The sequence below is a fragment of the Saccopteryx leptura genome, chromosome 9 (genome assembly GCF_036850995.1).
Source record: "Saccopteryx leptura isolate mSacLep1 chromosome 9, mSacLep1_pri_phased_curated, whole genome shotgun sequence".
Lineage (NCBI taxonomy): Eukaryota > Metazoa > Chordata > Mammalia > Chiroptera > Emballonuridae > Saccopteryx > Saccopteryx leptura.
This window is the reverse complement of record NC_089511.1, coordinates 62,527,191-62,543,743: the sequence shown is the minus strand read 5'-3', so window position 1 is coordinate 62,543,743 and position 16,553 is coordinate 62,527,191. Positions and strand designations below refer to the sequence as shown.

Genomic DNA, 16,553 nt, shown 5'->3' with positions numbered 1-16,553 from the left:
CTTGGTTGAATGGAATGGAAAGACTTGAAGTGAGAGAGGAGCTTTGCCATGCATACAGCAGTACATCACTTAGAGAAGGGAGCATGCAGAACGAGACAGCCCCAAAAGGTAAGGCAGGGTTCATGGGAAGCCAAGAGGGCGTTTAGCTCAGCTCATGGAAGTGTTTACATGAAGAGTGCCTTCAATGGTGGCTCTTCCTCGCCCTCCCACTGAAGGCATTTGTGCAGGGACTGGATTAGTTTGTGCTGAAGATAGGTCAGTCCTCACAGAACTTGGCCATTTATGGGCTACATTTTGCCCATGGGCATGTTTAGTTTAGCTTACATACAATCCTTTCAGAAATACTGGAGCCAATGTGTGTCAGGTGATTTCACATAAAAATTATCTAGGCCTTGGCCAGGTAGCTCAGTTGCTTAGAGCAGGTGTCGGGAACTTTTTTGGCTGAGAGAGCCATGAACGTCACATATTTTAAAATGTAATTCCGTGACAACCATACAACAACCCGTGTACGTTACGCATTATCTAATAAAAATTTGGTGTTGTCCTAGCAGACAGCTGTAATTGGCTCCAGCCACCCACAACCATGGACATGAGTGGTAGGAAATGAATGGATTGTAATACATGAGAATGTTTTATATTTTTAATATTACTTTTTTTTATTAAAGAGTTGTCTGTGAGCCAGATGCAGCCATCAAAAGAGCCACATCTGGCTTTTGAGCAATAGGTTCCTGACCCCTGGGTTAGAGTATTGTCTCAATATACCAAGGTTGTGGGTGCCACCCCTGGTTAGGGCACATAAAAGAATCAACCAATGAATATATAAATAAATGGAATAATAAATGGATGTTTCTCTTTCTTTCATCCTTCTTCTTTCTCTCTAAAAATCAATCAATCAATAAAAATGAAAAAAAATTTCTCTTATAAACAAAGAGGGTCCAGAAGCCCAGAGACTGTGTCCACCTACCTAAGGCAACAGTGTTGGCTGACTCCACTGGGCCTCCCTGACCTGGCTCTGTGTAGTAGTTTCCCACGTTCCTGCCTGGCCACCCGCAGTACCTGGGCTAGCTGTCCCCGCTCCTGCCTGGCCACCCGCAGTGCCTGGGCTAGCTGTCCCCGCTCCTGCCTGGCCACCCGCAGTACCTGAGCTAGCTGTCCCCGCTCCTGCCTGGCCACCCGCAGTACCTGGGCTAGCTGTCCCCGCTCCTGCCTGGCCACCCACAGTACCTGAGCTAGCTGTCCCCGCTCCTGCCTGGCCACCCGCAGTACCTGGGCTAGCTGTCCCCGCTCCTGCCTGGCCACCCGCAGTACCTGGGCTAGCTGTCCCCGCTCCTGCCTGGCCACCCGCAGTACCTGGGCTAGCTGTCCCCGCTCCTGCCTGGCCACCCACAGTACCTGAGCTAGCTGTCCCCGCTCCTGCCTGGCCACCCACAGTACCTGGGCTAGCTGTCCCCGCTCCTGCCTGGCCACCCACAGTACCTGAGCTAGCTGTCCCCGCTCCTGCCTGGCCACCCGCAGTACCTGGGCTAGCTGTCCCTGCTCCTGCCTGGCCACCCACAGTACCTGAGCTAGCTGTCCCCGCTCCTGCCTGGCCACCTGCAGTACCTGGGGTAGCTGTCCCCGCTCCTGCCTGGCCACCCACAGTACCTAGGCTAGCTGTCCCCGCTCCTGCCTGGCCACCCGCAGTACCTGGGCTAGCTGTCCCCGCTCCTGCCTGGCCACCCACAGTACCTGAGCTAGCTGTCCCCGCTCCTGCCTGGCCACCTGCAGTACCTGGGGTAGCTGTCCCCGCTCCTGCCTGGCCACCCACAGTACCTAGGCTAGCTGTCCCCGCTCCTGCCTGGCCACCCGCAGTACCTGGGCTAGCTGTCCCCGGGAAACACCTGAGTTTGTGACTGTTGGTGCGGAGCTGTGCTTCTCCAATGACCTGGGGTGAAGGACTAGTTTTCTAAATGTTGTCTACTGATACTTTTGTAAAACACCATAAAAATGAATTACTGGAAGAAGGCAATATTTAAAAAGACATGCAAAATACAAGCCTTAATTTTTTATTAGCAATCTGCCAAAATAACATTGTCTGTTGAAGCTAACATCAATGCTTATTTGCAGTTGCTATGCTTGGCTCGCCAAGGCTGATAGCAAACAGTTCGCAGACAGGTTAGAAAGCCTCACTGAGTACCACTGGTCTAGAAGATTGCTAAGGGACCTCTCAAATCTAAAGTGCTGTGATACTCTGAATTGTGTATTGATTAGCTTCAAGGGTGTCAAAATGAGCAAGAATACACCAATGTCCTGGACATGGACAGACACTGACCGAACTGTAACTCACCTTACTTTCCGTTGGTCTTTGCCCACAATATAGTTAGCTGAGTTCCTTGGAACCTGATATATTTGTGGCATTTATCTTATTGCATGTACTTATCTTACTCAAAACCTGAAGCTCTCATACACTCCCTGCCTTGCACCTTCAGAGAAAAGAGGTCGAAGCTCCAGCTGACCCTCACTCAGGTTCTGCCCAAATGCACCTGGCTTGGGTGCAGCTCACCCGAACTCACTGAAAGGGAGCCGGCCTGAGCCGTGTGGCACTGCGGTCTGGCCTGAGAAATGCTTACAGGAAAAGCAAAAGGTGAGAATTGGAAATCGGGCATGAAGTCTGCAAGAACCTGAGGTGTAATTGTTCATTTCCCCCACAAACAAATACTTTGTTGATGATTTTGATTTTCTAAATACTCAGAAAAGCACAGCATAAAGCGCTTTTGCCTTAGTGCTCCATTTTCAGTCCAAAATAACAACTTCATGTGCTCCCCGGAAACAGGCCGTAGAATTTATTCAGGAAAATCAGACCAGTAATCTGGTACTCTGTGTGAAGAAAGATTCCCCTCTCCCCCGCATGGGCTTAAAAACATTTAAAAAGAACACGAATCTGCATGTGAAAACAAAGCCTTTAAACTGAATTACAACTGCAGAAAATCAAACCAAGAGAATTCCATAAAAGTAACCATGTTCCTTTTTTGTCCCTTTAGTAATGGAAGAAAGCAATTTAGGGCACCTTAAATAAAGAGTTGAACAAGAAAGAAAATATTCCCCTTAGAAGGGTCCTGCCTGGGAGAAGGTGGGCATTTTTCTCTTGCATTATAATTTAAAGTTATGTAACTTTATCTATAAATTACTAGCAAGAAATATCCAGAATAACCACACTTCATAAGCTTTTCTGGGTTTGAGACATCTACATAGCAAGAGTCTCACGATGGGCACACATTAATGCTTTTTATATTGGTGATCATCTGTAACATGAGCAATTAAGTACAGTACTAATGGACTATGGCCAGGAGCCTGGTACTAATATTAAAAACTGACAGAGATGAATAGGTTTGAAAGCAAAACCAGGCTGACAAAGACATTTTTATGAAGGGCTTGGACCTATTTGATTTAAACCAATCAGAAGCAAGTTTGGACAAGTCAGGCCTTCAGTGACAATGATGCATTGACAGGCATTGTACCATTTCTGCTATGCCTTAAATAAAAACACCCATTGATTCTTTTCAACAACCCGCACTTTCATTATTACACTCATTAATAAACCAAAAGTGCACAACTAATATACAAGTAACATTTAGTGAGGAACCAGTTATTTTTTTTCTTGTTGGAAAATGAAAACATTTACGGGAAACATGAACCGCACTACATGAAAAATAAATCAGTGGATAATGCACAATAGATCACTCATTTCTTCTTTATCTTCTAGGAAAGCAAAGCTGGGGGAAGGGAAACGGGAAAAGGACCAAGTTTCTATACCAGAGTGAAAAGAATGAGAGAGCAGATGAACTGGCAGCAGAGGGAAAGCCCCATGGCTCTGATCTGATTTGAAAGGATTTACAAATTTCTAAGAACACCTCCAGCTAGATGTTTGGCCACAGCAGCCTGACTCTTTCCAACTCTCTGTACCTTCTTGAAAATGGTGGTCCTTCCTCAATCTAGTCATCTCTTTTTAATTGTGTTAGCATAGCCTGCAACTAGCAAGAATGAATGAAATCGGTCATAATCACTAAGTATATTTGTAAACAAAGAGCTTTAGCTCTTCTTTACCCAAAGCAGAACTCTTTCATATCCCTGGGCAGATTGCAGTGTCCTCTGCCCTTCTCTGCTAAAACCACTAATGGGAAGTAAGACACCTAGAACAGTAGTTCCTAAACTTTTCTCTCACCACAATGCACAGGGTGACTCCTCTGAAACCATGACGAATTCACATGAGGGAGAGTGGCATTACTGTAAGTAGAGTCCGATTATTATTTTTTAAATGAGTCATCTGCAAATTTTGGCACTTTACTTATTTTTTTGTGACAGATACAGAGAGAGAGACAGAAAGAGGGACAGATAGGGACAGACAGAGAGGGAGGGAGAGAGGTGAGAAGCATCAGTTCTTCATTGTGGCTCCTCAGTTGTTCATTGATTGCTTTCTCGTATGTGCCTTGATGGGGGCGGGAGGGGGAGGCAAGGGAGGCTGGTTACAGCAGAGCAAGTGAACCCTTGCTCAAGCCAGCGACCTTGGGTCATGTCTATGATCCCACGCTCAAGCCAAAGACCCCGCGCTCAAGCTGATGGGCCCACGCTCAAGCCAGATGGCGCTCAAGCTGGCGACCTCAGGGTTTTGAACCTGGGTCCTCCATGTCCCAGTCTGATGCTCTATCCACTGTGCTACTGCCTGGTCAGGCAGCACTTAACTTTTATTAATTATTAATTACTTGAGATACCCTTGTATCTGACCACAACAATGTGAGGGGCCTAGATGGCAAAAGGAAATGCCAAAGAAGGGTTAAAGACCTTGCTATTCACCTGGGGTCAGCTGTGCTCTAACCTGGGCTTCAGGCTTTGCACAGGGATTTCCATGTTGAGGGTCCCACTTAACAATTGGGCTACTGTCTCTCAACTTCAATTCCACCCTCTGTGCTCCGGTGATGCTGGAACTGGGCTTCTGTAAGTTATGCCTCGTTTGTCAGCTCTCTTCCTATTGGGGTTCCTGCAAATGAGGCCCTAACAGATCTGGGAAGGACAGAAAGGACCTCTTTCTTTGTATTTTGCTTGCTGTTCAATTCAGTGCCAACGCATCAATAACTTAACAGCAACAGTTGATTCCAACCTCTAGCTTCATTCGACAGTCCTAGAACAGTTTCAGTGCATTTCTCCTGAGGTCTAGCACCAGCCAGGAAGTACAGCCTCCCAGGTCTGAGTCCAGCTCTGCAGGACTCCTCCTCTGGAGCCCCAGCACGGGTGGGGGGGGGCTCTTCTCAGACGAGATCTGAACCCAGCTCTGAAAAGCACCCTGTCTGAGAGGAGGCCGGCAGCGCCTCTTTTCTCTATTCTCCTCCCAGCCCCGAGGAAACTGGTTATTCCCATCGTATTAATTTAGTGCTTCACACCAACACTTGTCTAAGCAATTCCAATATTAAATTCCCTTTGTTGAATACCTACTGTGGTGTCTGTGCTTTCCATGTTGAAAAACATGGACCAAAAAAATTCATAATTCAAATTTAAAGATATAGCTTTTCAAAAATGTAATCTAGTGGGAAACCAAGCCTTTATGAAATATCCATGCTACTCCCAAGAATGAAGAGAGAAGAGAAAATTTTAAACATCTTTCATGTTTCTTAGTTCTTAAAATTTGAGGTATCTCTGACAGAATTTTCTAATTCGACTGGCATTTGGGACTCTACTACTCCAGGAAGAGGTAAATCATAAAACAAAGTCCGAAGTCTTCAAAAGAATATATCTTGTCATTTAGATTGAGGTTATTTTTATCCACACACTGTTTGAGTAAATTACACACACACACACACACACACACACACACACACACACACACACAGTTCTGAGTAAAGCCTTGAATCATAAGTCAAAACCAAGTTGACTATGATACTTAAGATGCTATTTACAAAAACACTCACTTGAGATAACAGTGCTATTTTTGGGGCTACTACTTTCATGGTGTACCTGTTATACACAGTGGGAATGTGGGCTTCTGTATTAATACTGAGAGAAGTAATACACCTAAGAAACTGATGTACAATATTGGAAACAATACTTTGAAGGAGAATAATTTGAATTCCTGTTACCAATTTTTAAAAAATGCATCTGGGGCAATCTCTTAGGAATGCTTTTTGGGAATTTTTCATGGGGTACTAAATCCAACTCAGTTTATCATAATTATAAACTACAAAAACACTGTAAGTCTCATTGAATGGCTACACTAAAAGAGGCTCTGCGTTTATCGCAATTCAAATAAAAATATAATTGAACTCTCAAGAAATATGACTAAGAGTTGTGTTAGATGACATTATCTGAAGATTCATTTGTACGATACAAAGGCAGGTGTTAAGCATCTGGGTTGAATTTCAAATGGTAACTGAATGTGTGAAGAGCAACAATCAAATTTATCAGTTGTGTTTTAACTTTCAAACTAGCAAGCTACCTGGTTTGTTTGTTCACCTATGTCTTGCTTCATTCCATCCATGGCCGTTAGTAAAACACACATACAACCTCTGCGTGGATCTCACAAATTCTGAGTTGGAAACTAGGGAGCTGAGTCAGTCAACACTTCGGAAGGGAAATGCTATTGATAAGGAAGCTAGTGTGACCTAAACAAATTCAGCACAGAGAAAGAATGATGCATAAAATTGCTAACTGGTCTTCAGTGCTGTAGGTAACATAGTCCCAAAGGGAAGGGGAAATTTTCCTGTGGATACAATCCTCAGAGTCGTCTAATTTGGCATTACTCCTTGTTTGCATTATAATCAGCCTCCTTTGTTAGAAAACTAAACTACCCAGCGTTTAGCAAGAAAGGATTTCCTGGGTTAGAAGCATAGCCAGAGAAGAAAAATACCAAGATGGGAAAAAACAACAGATCTTATCTTGGACCAATGATCTTATTAAAGAAATGCTTACTTTGCAATATATATTCAACATGAGTATATTTCAATGTTAATTCAGTTACACGGCATCCTCATAGTAACACGGCAGACCTGAGGGTTCTCATAGTAAATGAACCCCTAGAGAATCTACCGAGAAATTATGCTTGTAGGGGAAAAATGGTATTGTTACAGGTGGTCACAGGATAAAAGCAAACTTAAAGAACATCTCATTTTAGCCCAGTAACCAGAGAAAGTCATGTTCCTTAAAAATCTCAAGGCAGTATACAAAGGAAAATGCCAGAGGGATAGTTTCTATCCCCTAAAACGTCCTTTAGACTTCTTCTGGTCTTATCCTTGACCAGAAGCATCTTCCAATTAACACACTTTTTTTCCATTAAGCAAGGACTTTCTCAAATTCCAAGTAGGTTGTTTTGGGGGGGGGGGGGGTTGTGTGTGTTTTTTTATTTTTACCTTTCATAATGTCCAAATTCCAAAGTAGGTTGTTGTTTTGCTTTGGTGGGTTTTTTTCTTACCTTTCATAATGTCTGCGGGTGCAGGTGGCGGCGCTGGTGCTCCCAGGATTACCGCCTAATTCATCATAAATGTGTTTCCATTGACGGCGGGCTGTTATCTGGAATAAATGGCAATGGGAAAGTCAATCTTGCATCATAAGAGATTCACAGTGCCAGGATTCAATCCATATGCAACAGTCAAAGGAGAACAGTCTGCTATGGAAACCCAGAGACAGAGAAGTCCCAATGCATATACGGGGAGGTCTAGGGTTTTCTAGTAAGATTTCACTTTCGGGGCTTTACTTTACAACAAAAATGGAATTCTGCTTGTGGCTCTCTATTTTGTCCCCCTTGGTGCATTTTCACCGAAGGCACCTCCCTAGATATGTATGTAGTTATTTGCCCTCCAAGGTCCCAAACCCGCGCTCTATTCCTTTATGTCAGATGATGAATGTCAAAGTAAATAAACTCTTCCTAAAATAGATCTTAGTGCATCAATTTAAACAAATCAGAACTAACCTTACTTGTTTGAGGGGGGTGGAAACAGGTGGCCAATTTAAGAGACACACTTTTTTACCACACATGCTTTTGTATCTTCTGATTTTTGAACTCTGTGATATGTTGCCTATTTTAAAAACTAAATTACAATACCAACTAATTAAACTGCTCAAACTGGTTATGGAATTTGCAGTCATTTCAGGCTACATTTTTTCTGACAGCTCCTCTAATCACCAAAACAAAATCAAAATCTACATCCATCCATGTTGCACAAGCTGTTTATTTTTAATCACTTAGGTCAGGAAAATGGGGTATCAATCAAACCTGATAAAAGTGAACATATTCCAAAGTTAAAATGTAAGTTATGGATATTACTGAATTAGGTGTATAGAAACAAACGGCTTGTAATACATGGAACGGTACACTATGGTCGTTTTATTTTTTTTTCCCTTTAATTTTATTTTTGTACATAAATAAAGATTCTACAAAATAGCAGATGCATGATCTGGCAAACAGTTAATTGGGGGAAACCCCGTCATTTACTACATCCAAGTAAGTGTAGTGAAGACGGAACAAGCTCTAAGGTCCTTGTGAAAGTTCCGAAACAGGGTTATGGGAACAGGTACTGGACTGTGCAGCGGGTATGGCATGGCAAGGGGCCCGTGGCATTTAATACAATCAGAGCCGAGGCTTCTTTTGAAAAATACCCACAGAGCTGCCAGTGGAGTTCACATAAGCTAAAGGCAGTAATCTGGGGGGGGGGGGGATCTCAACTTGCAACCAGGGGCTCTGAAATTGTAATCTAAGGAGGAGGGAATGGGTAGTTAAATATTATAAGGTAAATGGTACCTTTTCCATTTCAAATAAAAAGAGCTCCTTTATTTCCATAAACCCTTCTCAGCAGGCCCAAGTAGGACCTCTAGACAATGTGAGTTCTGCATTGTTCAGTTTCCCGTGAAGCATTTTTGAACCAATTTGTTTCGATGGTTCTCATTAGACAGAACCACCTTTACATCTACTAGTAGGTATAACTAAAAACAAAATCCTCCTTTATTTCTGGCTTGGTTTCCATTGTAATAAATGGTTTCAAGCTCCTTTCAAAACACTCAAAATAGATATTTTGGTAATTATTTTAAATTGAATTACAATCTCCCCAACCTTTTAATTAATAATACAACTTCGGGTTGATCCATATGATCCTGTATATCAAGGAAGAAGCAGCAGGATCCCCTCTTCCCAAGTGTTTATGTAATTCCTCAAAGCCCACACTACTTCCCTCAGATGAGCTGCGTGGGCCCTGGGAAGCCTCCTTCCTGGGGAGAGCCAGAAAACAGCCTCTGTATGTCCTTGCAATCACTTTCAAAGAAACGATCGCTCTTGTTATCCTTGTATCTCTTGTGTGCATCATATTTCATATTTTATAACGAACTTTCACATCCATAGTATCATCTAATCCTCCCATCAGCCTGTGAGGCAGATTCACAGAAGGAGAGGAAACCCAGAGCTTGCATGAGCTGCCCAAGGGCAACAACAGCAGAATGGCAACGCCAAGGTTCATACAGATGCCTTGCAGTCCCAAGAGCAGCCTTTTCCCCATTACATCACAGCAGCCTCCCTATCAGAATGACCTCATGAATAGCCCATGTATGTAGTAGGGTGATAATACAGAACTCCAAGGGCCTTTCACTTCAAATGAGGCAGATGACTATGGGAAGTATAGCTTCTGCTACAAGTTCTCGACGTTGACATTTGACTCCCTTACTAGTGGGCAAATCACGTAGCTACGAGGTCAGCAAGAATTGAAGGGGGTGGGCTAGGTTAATAGTGCTCTAAGATTTTACTCTCTTAAAGAATCCAGTAAAAATATGGTTCCCTCTACCCTGACTACTCGTGTCTCCAGTTAGAACAGAGGTTTTAATATTACATTCACCACAGTATCACAGAGAAGTTCCAATTATATCTAAGTCCATCAGTTCACTCATCCATTCATTCACCAGTTATTTTTCATCCCCCACCTGTTGGATACTGTGCTAGCAGCTGAGATGCAACAGTCACCACCAGACCCAACACTCAACATGACCACATTCTTGTGGGGGATATCAACAATAAACAATGGACCAAATATATATAAACAAAAGAAGACAGATTATGAAAACTATAATGAAGAAGAGACCACTGCTGATAGGGATATTTATTTATTTATTTATTTATTTATTTATTTATTTATTTATTTATTTTTTTCATTTCTGAAGCTGGAAACGGGGAGAGACAGTCAGACAGACTCCCGCATGCGCCCGACCGGGATCCACCCGGCACGCCCACCAGGGGCGATGCTCTGCCCACCAGGGGGCGATGCTCTGCCCATCCTGGGCGTCGCCATATTGCGACCAGAGCCACTCTAGCACCTGAGGCAGAGGCCAAGGAGCCATCCCCAGCGCCCGGGCCATCCCCGCTCCAATGGAGCCCTGGCTGCAGGAGGGGAAGAGAGAGACAGAGAGGAAAGCGCGGCGGAGGGGTGGAGAAGCAAATGGGCGCTTCTCCTGTGTGCCCTGGCCGGGAATCGAACCCGGGTCCTCCGCACGCTAGGCCGACGCTCTACCGCTGAGCCAACCGGCCAGGGCTGATAGGGATATTTAATTGGCCGTGTCTCCCCTACCCCATCCTATCATATAGACTAGCGAATGCTCTGTTAAACACCTGCCTATCACAGACATGACAAAACTTCTTTAAAAATGAACAATGAATTATCAGAAGAAAAAAATCTTCCTCACACTAGGACTGAAATTGCAGTAGTAGGAAGTGCCACTTGGCATTAATAAGCCCTGTGCAGCAAGCTAGGAGTCTGTGTTAGCCTCCTGCTAGCAGGCTCTGGTCTTTCAATGTAGTGTATACTAGTGAGGACTCATCTGGAGCGAAGACAGGGACTAGATCTTCAAGGAAGTGGTCTCTCTGTTTACCAAGTTTCCACTGGCCAGACTGATGAATCAGGTCATTTTGAGATACTTTATTTCCACAAGAAAGTCATAAAATGTGCTCTTTCCAACTGCTAAATGTTTTTTAAGTACCTAGTTCTCCTGGGTATACATTTCTATTTTTTGTGCCCAGGTATGCTTTTAATTCAAATGCTGACCATGAGCTCTAAAGCAAGAAATGTCTAACTCCTCCCAGTGTCCACACTTATAATGGGTCTCACAGCCCTTTAAAGGGAGAGCAAAGGACAGGAGAACTCCTGGCCCAGCTCCTGGGCATCCTGTTCTCACCTGTGTAAGTCTGCCTTCTGTTCTAACATAACTGTCATACCTCATCGTGCATTTGCTTAGGGTTTTTATCCTGTTGTCCAGTCTCCTCTCTGGATGTGTGTTAGCTTTAAACCCCATCCAGGGCAGAACTGACGTCTGCGTCCTGGTTTCTAGCCCCTAGCACCATTCAGCTTGGAAGTCTGAGCTAGTCATTCTCTCAATAAGCTTCAGGCCTCTTGGTCATGTTCAATGTGTCAATTTGACCTCCTGATTATTTTAGGTTTTTAAGGGTACAAAGAACTTCTGGCTCTTTTTCCCCCAAATAAAATGGCCAAATGAATCAGGCAGCTATTTCTCTTGGATTGTGCTTCCCATGCAGTCTCCTTCAAGGTCCTCACTTAGATGACCAGGATTCACGACAGCACTCTATCTCCTATTGCTCCCCATTCTAGGGCACTGTGTCAGGTACAGAGGCACAGAGATGGAGGGATGAGGAGAGAACAAATATCTTGAGAAGAAAGAGATGGTACAGCTTTCAAGGGTTCATAGTTAAGCAGGAAACACAACCCCGAACAATGAAACATAAAGCAAGATGAAAAACTGAGCAGACCACACCCAAGTAAAAGAAACCAATGGAGGTTTGAGTGAGACTATCACCTTGAAGGCACTTGACAGTGACTTCTTTCCCTAGTGTGTCAAGACCTGAGAAACTCTGTGAAAATCACTCTTCATCTTTTATGTTCATGACATTGCATTGCTTATAGATAAGCCAGGCAGTGGTGTAAAGGTGGCCTGACCCTTCCTGCACCACGCACACACGGGTCAGGAAAATGGGCTCCGTCAGTGGGAAAGGAACCGTCCCTGCCACAACTCTATTTGAGGAAAATATCCTGTCACTGAAAATAATTGGAAAGCTGTTTTGACCCAAGACACAATCTTATAGCCTTGATTTTGCTAACTACAAGATTTCAGGGATGAAATAATCCTGGAATTTTTGTGGCCTGGGGAGGAAATGGCAACTAGAAATCTGTTAGGACTTTAGCGTGTCTGTGGCTTAAGAATGTGTAGGAAATATAGAGTCAGGGGCGAGTTTTCCAGCAAGCAGTGTTGCCCAGGCTTCTCTGAGAAACAGCTTCTTTCTCAGGACACCTTGAGGGTAAACTGAATTCAAGGAAGATGACTTTTTTTTCCTGGTAGTACTCCAGGAACTGGAGCATTTCAAAACTACATGACATCATCTTTGGCCTCAAAAATTTTGAATTGAGCAAGACGCTTTGTCTGTCCAGAGAACTAGGGTTAATAGATTCAGAAGATGTCTTGAAGTGGCAGCAAAGCCAGAATTTGATGTCAAAGCTTAATCCTTTCAGCCAGAGACAAGTGACTCCTTTTTCCAGATGAGAAATAATAGCTCTGTCTCAGCCACGGGGAGCGATGGGGCTGCTAGCTGATGTTCTTAGAAGGCATCGCTTGCATGGTCTTCTGCCTCTAGGATAAGATTTACTTAAGACCCATTTCCCTGCTCTACTACCTTCTTTACAAATATTGCCCCTGGCCCGCCATCAAACGGTTAGCCAAATGGAAATCACTTTAGCAAACCCCCTTCAACATGCTGCATCCTGGTTATACCCCAAACTGCTTTGCAAGCTTTAATTGCTTCAGCAGAGACTGAAGTGCAGGTTTCCTGGCTCATTAGCAATTTTATCCAGTTCTGCCTCTTCAACTACAGGTGCTCATTTAAGAGTTGGATATATGACTGCAAAGGAAGGGTCCTCACTGCCAACCAATCAAAATCCCAGGATATTGTTTTTTAGGAAATCAAATCCATTCAAGACACTTATGATCTCTAAACCTAAGGACACAGAGACACAATATACATTTCCAACAAAGGCAGAGGAGCCCACAAGAAATGAATATAGCCATTAGTTGCATGTTATAAAGGCTTAAAATAAAACTTTTGTTCCTTTTTCTTTTTTAATTCAATTTGAGAGTTGTGAAGAACTGAAATGAAATAATTCATAATCTTCAATTCAAACCAGAAGGTTTGAAATAGTTTATAACCACAAACAAAAACAAACCAATTAAAATGGCCCATTTTTATAACCAGAAGGAATTCCACAGGGGTGTCTTTATCCAATCACAAGTTAACAGCAATAGAGATACATTTACAAACTTTAAACTTGAAATTTTTTACTCTTACTGAATGTTTACATCATCCAGACTTCTTGACTCATCTCCTAAATTCACAAGAATCAGAGAAAGTCTCAGCAAGTAATAGTTTGTATACTAAGGATCATGTTAGTTAAAAAGGACTGAAAGATGCTACTAAGTAAGGTAGGTTATTAGATCCTTTTTCCAAAAAATCACCCAAAGCACATAGAAAGCATTCTAGATACATAAGAGATTGCTGAGAATAGAAGGCACAAAGTATAATCATTTATGAATCTCTTTCAACTCCAGTGGCTATGGAGGTGAATACAATTGTGCACAAAATCCTCAGTATGTCAGAATTTGAAGAATGCCATGATGACTCATGCAAATCATTTCACTCCCTCGTGCCTCAGTTCCCTCATTTGTAAAATGAAAGTAAATACTGGAAAATGGCAGGAATCTTTTTCCACACAAAGACCAATTTGTGAAAAATAAAAATGTTAGGGTGCTACACTTTCCCTCATTCAAAATGAAAATAGCTTACTAAGTCCCAATTTAGATTACCGCTTTACAAGATGGAAAAACACTCATTGGAAACTTTGTTCTGCTTTTGAGCCAACAAAATGTTAATATGTTGGCATGTTTATTTAGTAATAGCGTGAAGATAACTTTATAATCTTTGACACTTGATTTAAATGGAGTGCACATTTTGAAGCTATGTCCCAAAGGGCCAGTAGGTGAAGAATTAATCATCAATGTTATACTTAGTTTTAAAATTAATATCGCTTAAACAGCCCAGGCCCCCACCACAAAGTTAATATTTCAGTGTGGGGGCCTAGACAACTTGCTTATACTTTGAGGTTTCCCATGGAAAATTTGAACCCCCGTTGTTGAGTTGCCTTTGGGAATCATTAATGTAGAGATTCTAAGATCTTTTTTGAGCTCTAAATGACAAGTTTTCACTTGCTCTGTATCTGATAATCTCACAGATAAGTGTCCTTTGGTAACACTGTGTGATGACAACCTAAGTCCCCAGGCTTTACATATTATTCATACATCTTCTAGACAAACTTCAAAACAGAATTCTCACTGAACGTCTCACAATTTTATTAGCCAAAATATACCAGTAGAAAAATTTATTCTGTACTTAGGAGATTCAAAAGCTTAAATGTAGCCTGACTGGTAGTGACGCAGTGGAGAGTTGACCTGGGATGCTGAGGTCAAAGGTTCAAAACCCCAAGGGTGCCGGCTTGAGCACAGGGGTCACCACTGTGAACTTGGGATCATTGACATGATCTCATGGTCGTTGGCTTGAGCCCAAGGTTGCTGGCTTGAGCAAGGGGATCACTGGCTTGGCTGGTGCTCCCTGGTGAAGGCATGTGTGAGAAGCAATCAGTGAACAACTAATGTGCCACAACTATGAATTGATGCTTCTCCTCTGTCTCTCTTCCTGTCTCTGCCTCTTGCTAAAAAAAAAAAATTCTTAAATGTAGAACAGGATTGACAAACTTAAGTGCCTACAAGGCCAACAGGTAGTATGAGGCAATTAAAAAAAGAGAAAGGAAAGGAAGGAAGGAAGGGAGGGAGGGAAGGAAGGAGAGAGGGAGGGAGGGAGGGAGGGAGGGAGGGAGGGAGGGAGGGAGGGAGAGAGGGAGGAAAGAAGGTAAAAGTCCCACCAGTGAGCTTCATCCAATTTATGGCCCCAGATATAGGTTTTATAAAAAGATGGCTATGTAGATTCACTGTCTGAAATGAGATTAAAAAGTTTGGAGTGTTATGAAGAACGGTAGAGACCTAATGAACAATGAGGGAGTTGAAGCATGAATGGAAAGGGAAGAAGGAAAGGGTAATCCCAGAGCTCACCAGCCCTCCTGTGGCTTGGCTAAAGTGGGATGAAGTTCATAACCAGATAAAAGGCAGATGCCCATCTGGTCTTCCATATTCCTCCATTCCAGCCTCTCTCGACTTCACTATACTTACATACACAGTGAAGGCAGAATAAGTGGCAAAGAATAGCACTTAGCTCGTGATCAATTTCCCACATGTTCCCCTGCTCCCTGATGTCTCCTGGATAACTCCAGGGCCTCGCATCCAAGATCTCTCCTCAGTTGGCTCCATCCTCCTCTCATGGTCATTTGTCCTGGCCACCTAGTCACTCAACTTTAAGTTACTAAAACTCTTTATGCCCAACTTTATTCTACTTCCATGCTTTATTTCCCCATTTGGTTTTGTCTTCCAAGACCTTGATCTTTCATGTCTAAATTCCATCCATTCTCCAAAATTCTGTTCAACTAGCATCAGAGTCACAAGTCTTCCTTCCCTCATCTCTAAATGAGGCAGTATTTTACAGGAGCAGGGCACGGATATTTTTCACCCTGTCTTACCATGCCCGCCTCTCCTGGATGGTAAGTAACTGGAACCACTGGCCTAGATATTTTTGCATCTCCCAGAGTGTCGAACCTAATGCCTTGTACACATAAATAAGACACTCAGTAAATGCATGGAGGGCAAAAATAGTTTTACAGTTGTGAGTAGGCAAAACAGAGAGTTTATTCTTGTATTTTTATTTATTAATTATTGTTATTTTCCATACAAATAACTGGAAACCTAGTTTTGCCTCCCCCTATTTGTGTTTTGGTGATTTTCTAATTGTGTGATCATTCATTCATTCATTTGTTCAACAAAAGAATAAATACTGTTTGGTAAGGAATATTGCAAATTGCCTGAAACTTATCAAAAAGGTCTTTTGTATACTCTACACCAACAGTGCTGTTGCATGGGGTAAATATCCTTGTGAAGATACAGAAGATACAAAAGCAGGAAAAACTGATTCTGTGAAATTTGCTGGCATTCTCCCTATCAGTGAATAACAACAAGCTCCTGGGTTTAAAAAGACATTTCGTAATACTGTGAAAGATCATGTAATTTATCTGCAGTCACAGTTCATAAAGATGTGTACGTAATCCTATTCTTAAGACTAAAAGTTAGGCTGAGAAGTCTAGGCTATGAGGTTGACTCCTAAATTTATGAGACTAACCCTGAATAAGTTATCATCTTTTTCACATAGATGAAAGCTATAATTAGCTCGAGAGTTTGCAAAAGTATGAGCCACAGGGGCAAGGAGTCAGTCTCTGTCCCATCAACAGATCCAACCAAGTGAAAAATAACATTTTTATTTTTACATAGGACACTTGATAAAACAAGTATTTTAAGTAAATTCTTGTCTATAAAATTCAGATTTTACATGTAGTTCA

General features: G+C 42.6%; 1 protein-coding gene across 2 annotated transcripts in view; it reads right to left on the bottom strand.

Annotated features, from left to right (window-relative positions):
* Positions 1-16,553, bottom strand: part of ARID5B (AT-rich interaction domain 5B) — a 196,249-nt gene that overhangs the window by 19,681 nt on the left and 160,015 nt on the right. For both annotated transcript variants that reach the window (XM_066349862.1, XM_066349863.1), the window contains one exon: positions 7,436-7,533. In XM_066349862.1, coding sequence (XP_066205959.1) covers positions 7,436-7,533 — 98 coding nt within the window. The remainder of the gene's footprint in view (positions 1-7,435; positions 7,534-16,553) is intronic.